Source organism: Nelumbo nucifera, chromosome 6 (genome assembly GCF_055504915.1).
Source record: "Nelumbo nucifera cultivar China Antique chromosome 6, China Antique-T2T, whole genome shotgun sequence".
In the NCBI taxonomy this organism is placed as follows: domain Eukaryota; kingdom Viridiplantae; phylum Streptophyta; class Magnoliopsida; order Proteales; family Nelumbonaceae; genus Nelumbo; species Nelumbo nucifera.
Window position 1 is genome coordinate 67286774 of NC_142654.1, and position 17146 is coordinate 67303919.

At 40.3% G+C, this 17146-nt stretch overlaps 1 protein-coding gene and 1 pseudogene across 3 annotated transcripts; both read right to left on the reverse strand.

The window, feature by feature from the left end:
- Window positions 1-1576: 1576 nt before the first annotated feature.
- On the reverse strand, window positions 1577-2917 carry LOC148791159 (splicing factor U2af small subunit B pseudogene; annotated as a pseudogene). Its single transcript, XR_016077421.1, has one exon. The product of XR_016077421.1 is annotated as a splicing factor U2af small subunit B pseudogene (transcript).
- Window positions 2918-8385: 5468 nt separating this feature from the next.
- Window positions 8386-16920, reverse strand: LOC104606881 (DExH-box ATP-dependent RNA helicase DExH12-like). 2 transcript variants are annotated; one of them, XM_010272293.3, is made up of 4 exons: window positions 16696-16920; window positions 13410-16395; window positions 11866-12255; window positions 8386-11762 (listed from the first exon to the last, which is right to left on the reverse strand). In XM_010272293.3, the coding sequence occupies exons 2-4, from the start codon at window positions 16368-16370 to the stop codon at window positions 8580-8582; spliced, it is 6534 nt and encodes a 2177-aa protein (XP_010270595.1). In that variant the 5' UTR covers window positions 16371-16395; window positions 16696-16920; the 3' UTR covers window positions 8386-8579. The 2 variants fall into 2 exon arrangements, with proteins under 2 accessions (XP_010270595.1, XP_010270596.1); XM_010272294.3 differs by having other exon boundaries at window positions 13410-16486; window positions 16696-16916.
- Between the last annotated feature and the right edge of the window lie 226 nt (window positions 16921-17146).

Genomic DNA, 17146 nt, shown 5'->3' on the forward strand with positions numbered 1-17146 from the left:
TTTTGCTACACTCATTAATGCTACATCTCCACATCCAATAGTCTGCTTCATACAACATTGCTGGCCTTAAAAACCATCTTATAAATTTTTCCTTTTAGCCCAAGTAGGGGTATTTTCCTATCACATAAAACTCCAAATGCATTCCTCCATTTTTCCCATATTAGTCTAATTGTATTACGCAACATCTTCATTAATCTTTCCCTTGTTTTGATAATTGAAAAAAGGTAACAGAAGATGTCACATTGAGTTGTCCCTTGGCCTCCGATTGTAAGTTTACCCTGATCCACACTCCTTTTATTGTTAAACTTTAAGCATCTTGTTGGATCACACATGAATCCTACACCTACTGGAAAAATACAGATGACACATTCATGAGAGGATTTCAGTAACTAACACAGAAATATAATCCATTAGCACATGCACACACAAGTAAATGCCTGCACACAAATGCATGTATACACGATCCCAACAAAGTATTACCCACTTATCAAGGACTAATATCTCTTACCAGTGTAGATTATTAAGGTTGATGACACTAAACAGAATGTAATATGGCAAAAACCATGAAACAGGATTCATGTAGCTCACCCCATATAGTTAGGATAAGGCTTAGATAAGTGATGATATCACTTTGAAAAATAAAGAGAATAATTTGCAACAAGGCATGGGGAAATTTGCTAATGGAGAATATTACAAGAGGTTATATGATGCATAATTTTAGTGGATTACTAATTAACAGTTTGACACCTTCAGGGAAAGCTCTCTTCTTTTATCTTTGTGCTCTTTTTATTCCTGATCGTGCAAAGGTGAATTAGAAGTCGGGAATTATATAAACCAATCCCAAATACTTAAGATTAAGATGCCATCAAGCAAGCTGCAAGCATAGCAATCATTTGTTTTACAATTTAGTGTTCCACAAGTAAAACTATCTCAAAGACCATGATGATTGAATCATTTACCAAACAAATGTATTTAAGCTGCTTGAAATGAAACTATTCTATTCTTGCTTCTCTTAACATCTTAACACAAATTCATTGCCTAAAATGGAATTTTCAGCAAAATGTATATAAAATTTCAAGTCAATTCTTTTCTTGAAATCCTAAGATGACATGAGGATATGGTTTTGAAACAGATTATCCAAGAAACCGTAGCAATTAGTGGCTATCAACTCTGGAACCAGATAAAACTCTAGAGTTCTAAAAGGTGCATTTCAAGTTTAATTGCCATCTAAAATTTACATTCTGTTAAGGACTCAATGTAGCTTAACGGGCAATTTTTCTCTTTTGCTGCTTCTATGAAGAGAGAAGTAAAGACAATGACACATTGGTAACTGATATAATGCAAAATTCAGGCGGGGCATACAAGTGAAGCTGTGAGTGAAAGAAGATCCTTGAACTATCTAGAAGACATTTTCTTTACTAATTTTAATAGCACATCCATTATCCATACAAGCCACTAGATGAGCTACCTGATTATCACTCATCATGTAAAAGGGGAAAAAAGGAAAGAAAAAAAAGGTCACTTGTAATGTTCAATGAGCATAATAAACAGAATATCTATAGTCTGGAGTCATTACCAATTTGTAGAAAATGAACAAAACCAGCTCAGTTCCCTATCAGCTTCTCCATAGACAGAAACAAACAGTAAGTAAACAAAAACTCGGAACTGAAATTACTGCTTCTCCTCCCTTTCCCTGTTCCACTGCTCAATCCGTGCCCTCCGCTCCTCGCTTCCTTCTCTAACCGGACTCCTGTTCCGCCTCGGGCTCCCATATCGCCGTCTTCCCCCATCGCTATCATACCTCCTACCTCCATCACTATCATACCTTCCATGCCTGTCTCCTCCCCGATACCCATTGCTCCGGTAGTCCCCGCGGTCACGGTATTCGCCACGATAATCCTTCCGGTATCGTGGGCTTGAACTCCTGCTCCGACTCCTTCCCCTGGACCTCCGGTACCTCCCGAACAGCTTCCTCCTCAACTCCCTACCTATCTGCTTCACATGCATAAAATTACAATACCCCCCTCGGTTGCAACTGTTCTCTTCGAACTGCCTACACGTTGCCTCCCTAAAATCCGTCACCGGCGAGAAATCAACAATAATGGGCCGCCCCGAGTAAAACCTCCCCTGCAATGCCTGCAATGCCGCGGCTGCCTGTTCTTCCTCCTTAAACTGGACATAAACGTTACCCACCATGTGATCAGCGAGGTTGTCACAAATGTTAAGGTTCTCAATCTCTCCAAACTTGTTGAGCTCCTCGAATATGTCCTCGTAAAAATCCTCGAAGTGTTCCTGGATCTTCTTGGGGTCGATGGGCTGGCCCTGTGCATCGACGCCGGGGGTGATCATGTCGGGCCTCTGGTACATGTTGGAAAGGAGGAGAGTGGGGGAAGTCGTGGGGCGGTTGTGGAGACGAGAGCAACGATCGCCGTGGCGACACGCGCCGATCTTAAAGTAGAAGGGGCAGTTCACACGGTCCTTCTCGGTGCCGAAGATCGAAGCCAAGTGTTCCGCCATGGATGTAAGAAAGGAAACAGAAGGACGAAAACAGAAACCCTAGCTTGAGAAAACAAAACCTTGGAGGCTTAGACAGGAAGAGGGGTGTTAGAATTTTTCAGTTCTCAAATGTTTATAATTTATTTCCAGAGGCAGAGAGTAGAAGGTAGAGACAGTGAGATGCGAACCTTGGCTTGGAAAATGGAAATCCTAGGTCGTTCGCAGGAAGCTAGTTAGAAATTGGAGGGGAACGGACTTTGGATATTGGGAATTTTGGTGTCTGGTGGAAGAACACTTTGAAACTTGAATCAGAAGTTGATAGTTGAATGGTCCGAGAACGAGACTCCCAGTTTTTATAGGGCGAGTTTTTTCGTTTGCGAACATAGAAGTCTTTCAACAACGGGGTCGAGAGGACCGGGCTCGGATGTTGACTTGTTTTGGAAATAAACGAGTTGGTTCGTCGTTGGCCAGTTTCTTATATGTTGGGTAAATTTAAGGGAAAATTACAGGACAGTATCTTGAATTTTTGGGATGTTTCAAGTCGGTCCTCAAACTTTAAAACGTTTCTCTACGATATCCTGAACTTTTAAATTGTGTCTTGTCTAATAGGTCTCTACCGTTAATTGACAGTTAGCCAAAACCATCATGTGACATTAGGTGCATATTAAATAATTTTAAAATAGAAAAATCATCTTTTATGATATTTTTCTGACCATTTTACCAATTTCATCTGAGTATTAGAAGAAAGAAAGGGGAAGAAGGATTATGAAACTGGACACTGATCAACTGCTGAAGCTCCCACTCCCTTGTTCAACCTCCCTCTTTCAATGATCAGCTGTAATCAGACGATCAAATGTCCAATTTCTTCCCCTTTCTTTCTTTTAATACTCAGGAAAAATAGGTAAAATGGTCAGAAAAATATCATAAAAGTTAGTTTGGCCATTTTGAAATTATTTAATGTGTACCTAATGTTACATGATGGTGTTGACTAACGGTCAACTAATGGTAAGAACCTATTAGACACAATTTGAAAATTCAAAGTACCACAGAAACACATTTTAAAGTTCAATGATTTGGCACAATCCCCAAAGTTCTGAGTCCTGTTTAAGAATTTTCCCTAAATTTAATTATAAATAACTAGTCACTTCCATGCTTCCATATATACTTTGAAGGGTAGTGAGACTTTTTTTTTTTTTCATTTTACAATACAAATACCCCTTTATGGGGTTAATGACAAATAAGCTTGCACTTTCATTTGCAAGGCCCATTGAACTTTCACTTTGCAACAAATATGCCATGGCCATTAAGTCAGACGGAATACATTAATTATTGGAATGACTTTCTGTAATTTTCCTTTATTTTCTTTTCTTCACCTTTTTCTCTTAAATCCTAATTGATCAAAACATATCCAAATAAAAGTAGTTAAAATAACAAGAATCGTTTTACCAACATAGAAATTTCTCCAAATGAAACTAGCTCAAATAACAAGAATCATCTTACTAGCATAGAAAAGAAAAAGTTTTTTACTTAATTCTTGATTCATTTCACTTACATGTATGTCTCTCTTTTCATCTTAAAATTTAAAAATTATCCACTCCTTTCTCCAATAAATCTAGAAAATCAAGCAAAACCATTAGTTTATATCTATCAAAAAGAAATATCTACCACTTCATTTGAATATTGAATCCAACAAGAAATCTACAAGGATCTATCAGAGCAACTGAGAAGACTTCAATGTTATTAGATTTATAAAACTAATCAAATAATAAATTGCTCAAATAAATAATAAAATGGTAGTTTGGGGATTTAAAAAAATTAAACACCTGAATGATAATCTTTTTCAAAGTTAACTAATGAAGGGGGTATTTGTTGCAAGGTGAATGTTAACAGTTAAGGGGTGTCTTTGTTGCAAATGAAAGTTTAGGGGGTATTTGTAACTAGCCCCATAGTACAAGGGGGTCTTCATAATTTACCCTTTTGGCTCCATGGGGCTAGACAACAAGGCATAGCCCATTCCTCAAACCTAACTCCCAACCCTGGTGCAAGCGATATTCAATCCCAAATCTCCACTACAACTAGCTCGAGGGCTTCCCAACTAGCTGATTAGCACCTTGTCGAAGGGTAGTAACACTTTAGGGCCTGGATTTTGAAGTACAATGATTATTTACCTTGGACTTCTAGAAACATACACTCATGTCCCGCTATCTATCGGTTATTTTTGGTAGGAAATGTGACATGTACCTCAAAAGGAACTCAGATATGCTCCAACAAACACTTCAAACATTGTCCCAACATATGACTACAGTTGCACTTTGGGAACATCTCCCTTGTGGGGTTGCAATGGTCTGTTGGGACAGTGTTAAGAGCATTTTGTTGGTAACAAATCCCTATCCTCAAAAGTTGTAAAATCCCAAAAGTACCCTACTCTTCAACCTTTCATCAACTGAATTCGGTTCCATTTATTCCATTGATTAACCCAAAGAAGAAGAAGAGGGAGAGGATGGAGGTGGGGTTAAGTTGTCGGTGTTCTACATCCAGTTGAGTGAGAGATACCAACAAGGAAGAAACCAAATAGAAGAAGAGAGGAGAGAGCAGGAAGGACAAGGAGGTTGGGGTTTGCTTTGATTCGGTGATGGGAAAGAAGGAATAGAATTGTGGCTGGTTCTGGAAAGAATACTAAAAGAAAGAAAGAAGAGAGAGAAGGGGGGAATGACTAGGATGGTGTATGGTTTTGTGGCAGTTTAGTTGAAAAAGAGTGCCAGGTCATTGCCATATATGCTATTTATCCCGATATGTTATTTGTATGGTGTTTAGTAAGACTGTTTATTAAATAAACATCTTCTTGGTTTGTGTGAGAGCTAACTATTGGGGGTAACACAATTTTTTTGGTTTGTATGAGAGCCAACTATTGAGCTTATGTGGCACCTAATGGCGTCTAATGGCAATTAACTGTCAAACAACACCATATAAACATTTATCAACCACTTTCTCATTTTCAAGGTAAAAATATTACAAAAGATTTATTAAATAAACACCCATAGTATTAAACATCCCCTAGTTTGGCCTATTCAATGGCAATGATGGGAAAAAGAGAAAAAAAAAAAAAAGAGAAGAAAGAAGACAGGAGAGAGAGAAGACCTACTTGTGACATTGATTTTAAATAAATCAGTAGTTTGGTCATTTTATCACCCACTGTAATATCGATTAACAGTGTTAGACTTGAGTGTATTATTTGGATGTTGCACTTGAAAGTTCATGCCCTTAAATGTCACTACACCTAAAATGCAGAATACATATCTGTAACTTTCCCTTTCTTATTTATAATTTTTTGGGACTGTTCCATCACCCACTTGATGGTGCAGTTTTTTGCTTGCTTGCTATCCCTTCTCTGTCGCTAATGCTTTTGAATTTTGATGGTAAAGCAGCACTACTTTCTGGCCCTGGTGGTTTATAGTATTTTTTTTTTTTTTGGTAAGAATTTAGCTTCTCTTATTGCGTGGGCCAAAAACTGGGTTTCGTAGTTTTATTTGGATAATTGGCTTTGGCATGGATAACAAGTGTGCATGATATTTTTAGGGAAAGCGGAATGAGGTATCAAAACATAGAAATGGCAACAAAACGGGTTCAGGGCAAGGAACCCCCTCCCTGTCCCCACCCATTACCATACTCCATTCCAATGGTGGGGCGGGGCAGCACCCACTCAAACTTAAAGGTATTTTAGAAATTAATGTTAAATATAAAAATATTATACTAATTTACCATTGAGTTCAGGGCGGGCAGGTTTGAGAAATTATATATAAACCCTATGTAAGATCGGGGATGCGGAAAATTGTTATCCCTTAAGAAATGGAAATTGGAATCACCAGATGCATATCCTCCTCCCCAAGCAAAATGTGGCAAAAAGTTCAGGTCAAACGAACGGAATTTGGAAATCGATGTAGTCATCATCAATTAACAAACATCTTTTGTTTAGGGTGGTGGTGAATAGTGATTTTGTGGCAAAAAATAATCCGAAAAGACAAAAGCACCTATTGATTCATTGATTGAAGTTTTATCGGATTGATATAAGAGGACAACCATTCCGAGAATATTGAATTTGAATGCTTATCTCCATTAGTTTCACAATCATTTTTTTGGATTTTGGTGTTCCTTTTTATTCCTAGTAAAATATCAAAAAATGAAAAAGTCTTGCACCTATAACCTTTCATGTCGAATTTGTTCTCCCTCTTGCCACGAGAGAACTCAAGATTATATAGCCTACTTATCCACGTGACATGGTTTAAAGTTCAAATTCATCATATCAGCAGATCCCCAATACATCAAATATTGAATGCTGAATGAATGCTTGCCCCAGTTGTTAGAACAAGAACTGAACTGATGAAGCTTCAGTTTTCCTGCAACAACACACATGTGAAGAGTATCTATGCTATACTAGTATACTCTCATCATCGAGTAAGGCTGCTTGGAGGAAAATCGCGGAGAGGGTTTTCCGTGAGCAGCTCAGTTTTCCTGCACAAGGCAATAAAAGAAACCGGTCATTTACATAATTAGTTGGTATCAAATAACAATAGACAATTATAACATGCTTCTTAAGGTCATCGTCATGGCTGTTTCCTCGCCTAAGATGCAAAATTTAAGACTCTCCACCTTCACCGGTTGATTACTGCAGTTTTTAAACACAATGGTAACATCTCGATTTCATTTCACCCTTGCATGCATTGTATTGTTTGGTTAGGTACCGTCTTAAACTGGCACGGTGATTTACAGAGGACAAGCCAAGTAATGCAAGGGTGTCAATGTGCCATCCAGTTATTAGGCTTAACCAGGCAACATCCTGACAGAATAATTCTCTCTGCCATTAGATGGTATTACAGGGAAACCTTAGTAATAATGATAATTAGAACCATCAATTAGCTGTAACTGCTATGTAGCTCATATTCCAGTTACAAAGAATGCATTAGGTGCTTAATTTACTTACCTCTGTGGATTCCTTGTCAATACAAAAACTGGAAGCTGCTGCTGCTGCAGCAGGTCTATACCCAGGCCTCGGGGGAATCTGAAAAAGGGAATCCAACAAATTTGAAAGTGGAATTATGTGCATGAGGCAATTTGAATCGACCATGGCGATAATAAGGTATACATAACATGGTATCTCCATTTGGGCCTTTTTGTGGAAGAATTAACTCAAGAGACGTGCATCACATCTTCTGGATGCGTTGTCAGAAATCACTTTTAGCATTTTAATAGCAAAAAACTCACGCTGTAGAACTTTCAACAATCAGCATTGCAGGAGCTCGAGTATCTTGGGAATTGGGAGACAGTAAGAAGGTAATTGCATACAAATTCAAAGTCGTCAAGATTGAAGGAGACCCATGGTTCATTATTGATTGCAATCTATCTAGGCAAGACAGACCGTTCATGGAGCATTAGATCGTTGAACCTTGACATTAAAAACCCCCATTCATGTTGTGTTCTATCATGTATATCATAAACTGGGATAACGACATGAGTGATCAAGTTGTTTCAGAGGTTAAGCAGAAAAAGCTTTCGAGATTCTTTGGGCAAAGTGGGGGGGGGGGGGGGGGGGGAACATGGAAAAACATATTCCCTTGGCAGATGCCACCCCCATGGGGGACTGATGGAATCAATTGAGACAGCAGTGCCAAAACAGAGCCCCTTCTGAAGATGTATTCTAATCAATAATCAATAGATTAAGTGTTGTCACAGTTCCCAGAGTTACTTTTAGAAGAAGAGGCCCACCTACCTATGACTTGTATTAACTATTTATCCAGGTGGAAATGATATAAAGAGCCGCTATTCCATTATCCAACGTGAAAGTTTCCCATTCTCAATTATAAGGTTAAAACACCATAGGCATGGAAACATGTATACAGAAAGGCCATAATGACATGTAAATAAAAATTATCAAAATATAGCTTTCCAGTTTCAAAATAGTCGGTGTCAAATGGTGTAAACAGTTGCTAGAGATGAACCAGAAACTAGACTACCAGAAATACACTCAACAGCAGATTTTATTTCAACCGGTTAAAGATAAACTGAGGTCCCACAGGACAGCATATTGTTCAATCTCTCCCATCGTCGTCATCTGCAGCTCCAGCTTCTATACTAAAGCTATATTCCTGGTCACAACCAAGATATGAATCACACATGAAGTACAGAGTATACGATTTCCTTCCAGCTTCTGAAGGTGCTGAAAACTCAAGCTTGACCTTAGATTTCCTTTGTAGGGAAACCCTCTTGATGGCAAGTAATTGATTAGTCTTGGTATCACCCACTACAAGCCACCATCCCTCTTCTTTTGCTTTTGGGTACCTGGGAGCATCCACAGGACCCACCTCTGACCTTCCCTCGAGGTCCCGTTCAAGGGTGACTAGCAGGGTAACATCATCCCCAGCCCTCACACTATCACTTTCCATTACTTCATATGTCATATCAATATTTGGAAAACGGTTGCAAAACCGTGCAATGTCCAGCAACTGTGAATCTGACATCTGTAACAGCTCCCGCCTCTCATCATCCTCCATCTCCACCAGATCAAATACTGTTTCTATGCTCTTTCCTGGGTTCTCCTGGCATTTCTTTGCCAACTCCTTTGTGAAGTGTGGAAGCTGCAAAAGCATTGAATCACGCTCCCACATGCCCTGTGTTACCATCTGACTCACTTCCATTGCAAGAAGAGCGAGGCTAAGCCACCCATTGCTAGAGATGACATCAACCATGGCTTGGAGCAACCTGCTGGCAGAAAGGAGCACCTCACGCTGATCTGAGGCTAGGTTTCCAACCACTGTATGCCTAGAGAAATGAGCCTGCAGCAAAGCATTTGCCTTCACATGCGGGTCTGTACATTTAGGGTTCTCAAAGGAGAACCTCTGGTGGTTGATCAACCTTCTTATTGACTCTTCCTCCCCAGGTCTAATTGGGAGCTGTGCATATTCAGACGCAGAAGCCAGAATATCCAAAAGGCCTTTCATCTTTGTTTTGGAGGTCAATGATGAACTAAAACGTTCAATTGTAGTATAGCTAATATAGTAATATGAGGCTATCATTCCAAGGTTCAGAGGAGAAAGGTCCATTTCATCTTCTATGGTAACACATTTGCTCGCTTCTAAATCAGTCAAAGTATTCTCTACAAGCTCTGAAAGGTGATCTGAAAGATGCCTGTGACTAACACCCTGGAGATTATAGTAGTTTGGATTTTGAGTGAGCCTCCGATACATGAATGTCCATGTCAGATAATCCACAGCATCTTGTTTGTTCTCAATCACTCCAACAACAATTTCTGCATTAAGATTGTCATGCAAGTAATGTTGTAGATGACTTTCAACAGGGAAGGCCTCGTACAAGAATTTCTTGTAGTATTCTTTACGTGGTGCATGGCAAAGGATGACACACTTCCCAGAATTATCTAAAAGGGGTCGACTGGCATGACCCATCATCTGCAACAGGTCCGTAACAGGGTAGTCAGTATGAGCATTTTCTCGCCCATCATAATATTGTGTTCCCATAACAACTACCAAGTGGGCTGATAATGGCATCCCCCAACACATTGAGCTGCTTGCAACACAGACCTGGATCCATCCAGCTTCAAACAAGTGTGACACAACCTCCTGGTCTATGCTGGAAAGACCTTCATGCAAATAGCCCACGCCATGGCGAAGTGTTTCACTCAACATGGGCTCCTTGACCTTTGAAATGAAAGGTTCCAGTTCTTCTACTGGTCTTAGTAAAAATGCTGGTTTCTCCCCACTATCCACACTCGAGTATGTCATCAAGTCAACTGCAGTAAGTCGGGCATGCTTCCTAGTTGGAACGAACACCAGAGCAGGCTTCCCATTCTTTGCATGCTGTACAATGGCAGTGTATGTTGGCTTTGTCATTGCTTGCATCCTTGCTTCAAAATTGGCAATATCAACCCCTTGAATATGTATCTCCAGAGGTACAGGACGAACACCAGGAGGGAAATTGAATAGACCATGAGAAGTTGCACCTATCCATTCACCAAGGTCCTTAGCATTTGCAAGAGAAGTTGAAAGTGCCACTATTCGAATCTTGTTCTCACCCTGACTTGCAATATACCTCATCCTAGAGACAATGACTTCTAAGACAGGACCTCCTAGTCCACCAATCAAGTGGAGCTCATCAATGATGAAAAGGCTGACCTGTTGAACATGCTTTCTTTGTTTCCATCGGCGAGACAAGGCATCCCATTTCTCTGGAGTACTAATAATAATTTGCCCTTTCTCAAGCAGTTTCAAGTCAGTTGCAGTTTCACCTATCAGTTCAACCACCCTCATACCCAAACCCTTACCAAATTTCCTCTCCCAATCACGACACCGTTCCTTGGCAAGAGCTTCAATAGGAGCAATATACACAGCACGCATGGTGCTCTCAGGTCCTTTCTGATGATTTCTGAGTATTGCAAACTCTGCACATATAGTCTTCCCACTTCCTGTTGGTGCTGCAACCAAGACATTGTCATCAGTGTTGTACAAGACAGTGAAAACTTGGGTTTGGATGGGATTGAAGTGCTTGAATTCTTGATAAAGAGCTTCATACGAGGGATTTCTCAAAGCTGTCACAGGGAGCGGTTGCAAATCTAATAACTCAGTTGGTGGAGGATACTTTTCTGGCAGGATAAGGTGCCTGAAAGAAACAGGCAAGACAGTTTGAGACCCAAGCCATCTATCTGACACAACACGAATGAAGTATTGAGGTGGCAGTGGTTCATAGATTGGCACTATGAAATTCAAAGTGTGGTCCTCATCAATGTATTGCTTCTTCAGCATGAAGTACTCATGATGAAGAATATACTCCCCATCATTATCCTCAACAATCACCCAAAATGGTTCCACATATCCATGGACTTTGTCCTCCCACTGAAAATCTGGTGTTATCATCAATTCAACTCTCAAAACAGTACGAGTAATTGGTTGCACATGTGCTGCCAGATTAAGCTTTGGGAACTGATGAATGAATTTGTGAAGTGTCCTTCCCATCTTAGGGAAACGGATGAGCTCTCCAATCTCCTGAGAGGAGAGATCATAGTACCTTTCCCAGGCCAAATCTTTCTTCTCCAATTTCATTAGGATTTCATTTGGAATTCCATTAAACTGGCGAAGGGGAGTCTGCACACTCCACATCCTTTTGTTGACCATCTTGCACAAATTCAGAGCCTTTTCAGCTAATTGCGCCCACCCTCTTTTCACCACAATCTCAAAAAGAGCACGAAGAAGACGTCCCGCACTCTACAAACAAAATATTAAGTAAAATTTATGAGCAGATGAAATGGACTTAAGTGCAATAGCACTAGAGACAAAGAAAACAGCTAAAGTGATCAAACTATCAAACCTGGGTGATGAAAACCATGTCCGACGTCAGCGAAAGTCCCTCAAGCTTCAGCTGTGAGATATATGCTTGGAGCAAAACATTGATCTTGGCACTAGGCTCTTCCAAGCTTTCCTTGATGGGAATAGGAACACGATCTAAAAGCTTTGCCAATTCCATCTTCTCGTCTTGTCTCACTGTCACATATTTGAATTCTTCACTGAGTGAGAACAACCGACAGAGCTCAATATCACCCATTGTTGGCTTCAAATGCTCATTATATGTAGATATAGTCCCATGAGTGATATAGTAATAGCTGGCAATTCGACCTAGGTCAGTCACTTGGAAATAGCCACTTTTTCTGTCATACTTGATCAAATTATTTCTATCCAATATAGTGGCAGCAGAATGGATCTACAAAAAAAATATTAAACTCCATCAGAAATTTTTAACAAAAATATATTTCAAAACAAACAAGAAAAAGCTGAGCATGCACCAAATACTGAACAGATGCATGTCAAAATTAAAGATGTAAAAAAAGTAAACTAAAATCATTAATAGCATATATAATAATATGGATATTCCCAGAAATCATGATCCCCACCTGGAGTTCTTTTTTTTTGGAGGGTTACTACCTTCAAATAGAAGAAGACCCTATGACAACAATTCTTATACTAGTCTAAAAGAAAACTCTAGAAAAATTAACACACTTCCCAAATCAATGTTCTTATTTTTACTTCTTTCTTTTTGTTAATGAAAGTTGCCCTTTTCTCAAAAGCGCGTTCTTATTTTTACTTGGCCCATTAGTATAAACATGGTTCAAAGTATCAATACACCTCTGTGTATCGGCAGAGGCGTATCGGTACTTAGATTAACACGGATAAAGGATTTTTTTAGTTTTTTTTTTTCAAATTTTGGTTTTTAAAGACGTTTTTTAATGGTTTTTTTACTGAAATAAACCAGGGTACAGAAACACCTGTAAATAGGTGTATCGAGACCAAAAGATACGATACGATACGCCATCGTATCGATACTTTGAACCATGAGTATAAAGAAGCTTGCAACTACAAGTGTGGTTAATTTTTATCGACATCATCCAGATCCCTACATAGCCGACCCCATATGGTTGGGACAAGGCTTAGATGATGATCACTAGATGATTATAATGATCATCATCATTATTCAAGTCCCCACATCTAACTGCCAGCCAACCAGTGTATTATGTCTTTGCAGCCTATATATAACCCTATAATTTACTCACTTGACAGAAGGTACCAAACATTCATTTGTCTTAGCAAAAGATACTGGCTTTGGAATTTCAATGTTGAAATGTCATCATATTAGTGGTTGTGTGTTTATACATTGGAAATTTACTTTCCATCAAATTCCAATGAATTTGTCTACCTTTTACTTTCTTTATTTAAGAAATCAAAATATTTTACATTTATAGGACCATAGAAGGTGAGAAATCCAACTACATGGATCAGATAAAGATAAAGAGTAATAGACCACCATTAAAAAATAAAGTAATCACAGCAAAAAAAATAACCAAAAGGTCAAGTGCTTACCAAATCAGCCCTCCTCTCCTCCAAAGTAATATCTCTAGTCAGAACATCAGGTGCTAAGCCATAGAGAGTTGGATTCCGCACCATTCGAACATACAAATAAGTATATCCAATCCAATAGCAAGCTTCTTTTGCATTCTGAACTGTTCCAAGAACAATTTCTGCATTCAACTGATCAGCCAACTTCGATATAAACTGGCTTTCAATTGGAAGCTGTTGGTTCATAAGAGAAAGATAGTACTGTAGTTCACTATGGCCTGTCAAAATTATTCCTTCCCCATAAGAGTCATATTGAGGTCTTCCTGCACGACCCAGCATTTGCATAACATCAAGAGGACTTAGTTCAGTCCATACCCCTTTCTCGGGATTGTAAATCTGAGTACCCTTGATGATGACAGTGTGAGCTGGTAAATTAACACCCCAAGCAAGAGTAGCTGTGGAAACCAACACTTGCACATGGCCATCTGCAAAGAGATCCTCAACAAGCTGACGATCTACCCTAGCCATTCCAGCATGATGAATTGCAAACCCATAAGGCAAGAGGTCTTTAAGGTCATTGCTTTTGACCAACTCCGTATGACTGTGGAGAATTTCACGGCTTGCACTGTCCTCTTTCAAGAATCGACCAAGAGTATCATTGGCAAGAGCAGTATCTCTTATTGCTCGAGCTGTTTTGGCTGTTTCTTTCCTTGAATGGACAAATATAAGGACTTGATGTTTGCCCGCCACAGCCATTACTTTTTCATAGCAGATATCATTCATCAATTGGAATCTCTGTAAAGGCTTCTTAACCGTGATTCCAATATACTGTTGAGCAAGGGGGCAAGGCCTGTAACTATTATCAAAATGAAACAGACCTTTTTCACGATCAACACGCAAAAACAAGGCAACATCCTCATAGTTAGGGAGTGTAGCAGACAAACCCACAAGTCGGATATGCTCTTTGGTTGTCTCAATCTGTCTAACCGTTCTTGCCACAATACTCTCTAGCACAGGCCCTCTGTTATCATGAAGAAGATGAATTTCATCTATAATGAGAAGTTTGACAAGTTGTGTGTAGGTCCGATCACCAGATTTCCTGGTGATAATATCCCATTTCTCAGGAGTGGTGACAATTATCTGTGTTTCTTCAATTTGTTGGCGAGTGAGTGTCTGGTCTCCACTTAGTTCCTTCACCTTGACATCATAATGGTGCAGACGGTTTTGCAGGTTGCCAACCACTTCAGCAACAAGAGCTTTCATTGGTGCCACATAGACAATCTTATAGTTGCTATGGTTAAATGACCCATCTGGGTTTCTATGCAATGCTATCTGCTGAAGGATGGTTAACATTGCAACATTTGTTTTACCTGCTCCAGTGGGAGCACATAAAAGAATATTCTCTGCTGTAAACAGTGCAGTTTCATAAACCTTACTTTGCACTCTGTTAAGTTGGGTCATCCCTTTGAAAGCTGGTTGTGCCCAGTCAGGCATGACAGAAATTTTTATAAGTTCTTCACCAGGTGCAAGTGGTTTTGGCTTCAAGGCTGGAACATGAACTTCTTCATATCCTTTGTTTTGGTTCCTAAATGACCCCAATGGAAGCTCACATTTCTTGTTCGCCATCAAGAGACCACCCTGATGAAATGCAAGGCTATCAAGATCAAGCAACTGACGTTGCCCCTTCAACCAACCACTCTCAGCATCTCTATCAGCATATCCTCTCCGTTCCCTATCACCATCTACAGCCCCACTCTCATCTTTCAATCTTCTAGCCTCTTCTCTTATACTCTTCTCCAAGTTCTTTTGTCTTTCCTTGGCAGTTGCCCTTGTTGCATGCAACTGCTCCAAAATTGCAGCCAAATCCCCACCAGAACTCATCATTTCTTCCTCAATCTTCTTCCTCTCCTCCTGGTCTTCAGCCCTTGCCAGACGAGTACACCAAACTATTTTCAGCCGGTTCCTCAAGAGAAACTTAATGAGACTGAACTTGTCAAATTCAAGAAGAACCAAAAGCCTAGTCTCCACTTCCCTGTCGTCACCTTCTGCAAGTATCTTAAGAACATCTTCTGCCAGGTTCTTGCAATGTTGCGGGTCAATCTCTTCATAAGCATGAGATATCTTCCTCTGAAGCCAATATGCATCTATGTCTTGAACGTTTAGAGTCATGCCCTCATTTGCTTCTTGCATCTCGTCGTCATCAATCCCACCACCCATCTGCATTGCCCCGGTACCATTAGCTTCCAGCCCATCATCTTCATCCTCTTCTACTTCATGGACCACATCATAGTCGCTGTCGTCCCCTTCCTCCTCCTCTTCCTCCTCAAACTCGACAGCAACACCCACATCATCATCAAGACCCTCATCAGCATTACCAGCAGCCGGGCCCGCAGCATCACCCCCATCCTGGTAATCAGTAATTAGCCTCCCAATGGATACCAGCTGATCAAACACTTGATTCGGGATAATATTCAAAAGCCTCTCAATCTCCTTCTTCTTGTCGGGATTCTTAATAGACTCATTCTTCAACACCGCCAGCACCTCATCTGCCGCACCGGTGACAACATTAGGCGGCTGCCCACCGAGCTGCTGCTGAATAACACCCAGCAGAACCTCGTACGCCGACCGGGTTTCCTTCGTCTTCGGCTGGTAAACGCCTTCCTCAGCAAAAGTGAGGACGCTCTCCTCCTGCAAACGCCGTCGCTTGCTCTGCCTACTAGGAACCAATTCAGAAGGATACTGCTCGCGCTCTTTCTTCTTCTTTGACTTCTTCAGCTTATCGTCGGACTCGGGGGGTTTCCCTCTGTAAGCCCGGTCACCGAAGGTTTTAGGGTCTATTTTTCCATAAAGAGATTCGGGCTCGCCAGTGGGCTCATGGGTGTCTCGCGGGCGAGAGTCGGTGGTGAGCACAAGACTCGAATTGGCTCGATACTCGTACTGCTTGAATCGAGCATGTGCCTCCGCACCACCACCCAAATGTGCCATTGATCCTCACCAACAAAATAAGAACCTAGAGCAGTGAAAGCAATCAGAAATACTAACAGAAACGGACGAATTAGATGTAACGAAAAAGCGCTCCCAGAGCTACTACGACTTGACCCCTACAAAATCAGGACCAAAACAGATACGCTAATCAAGCAGGAATCAGAAAATGAACAGATAAGAACACTTAAAAGATTGGAACGCTAATCAAGCCCTAGTTTACTCAACTGGTGCGGAGAGTAACCCTAAGCCCTAACTATTCAAAAGAACAAGGAGAAGAGGAAGAAGATGAGCAAAATGATAAGATTATAAGGGTAGAGTTACATACCAAATCGCAGCTTGCTCAACCACAGTCCATACAAGTCGGAACCCCTTTCTCAAATCTCAGCTTCCACAGATATAAGTAAAAACCCGTGACTGGGTTTAGGCTTGTTTTATAGTAACACGACACCGCCTCAACTCTCAAGCCTTTCGACAAAAAAATAAAACACTCTCAAGCCCTTAGGCCTTAAAAATAGTAACGATGGCGGAGCGGGGGCGATGTTTGGAACCGTAGGCGTTTTGAAATAGAAGTTATACCAAATACATTGCCGGTCTTTAGAAACCAGATAGACCTGTTTGGTGGATTGGTTCGGTAATTGAACCGAACATGACTATGAAGTATGAAATACGAACGATATTTTTAGGTTTACTGTGTATGTGTTTGGTTCTGTTTGGGTTTATTGGGTGGGCGTTTATCAAAAAAAAATGTTTATCTGATAAATTCTCACTTTAAATGT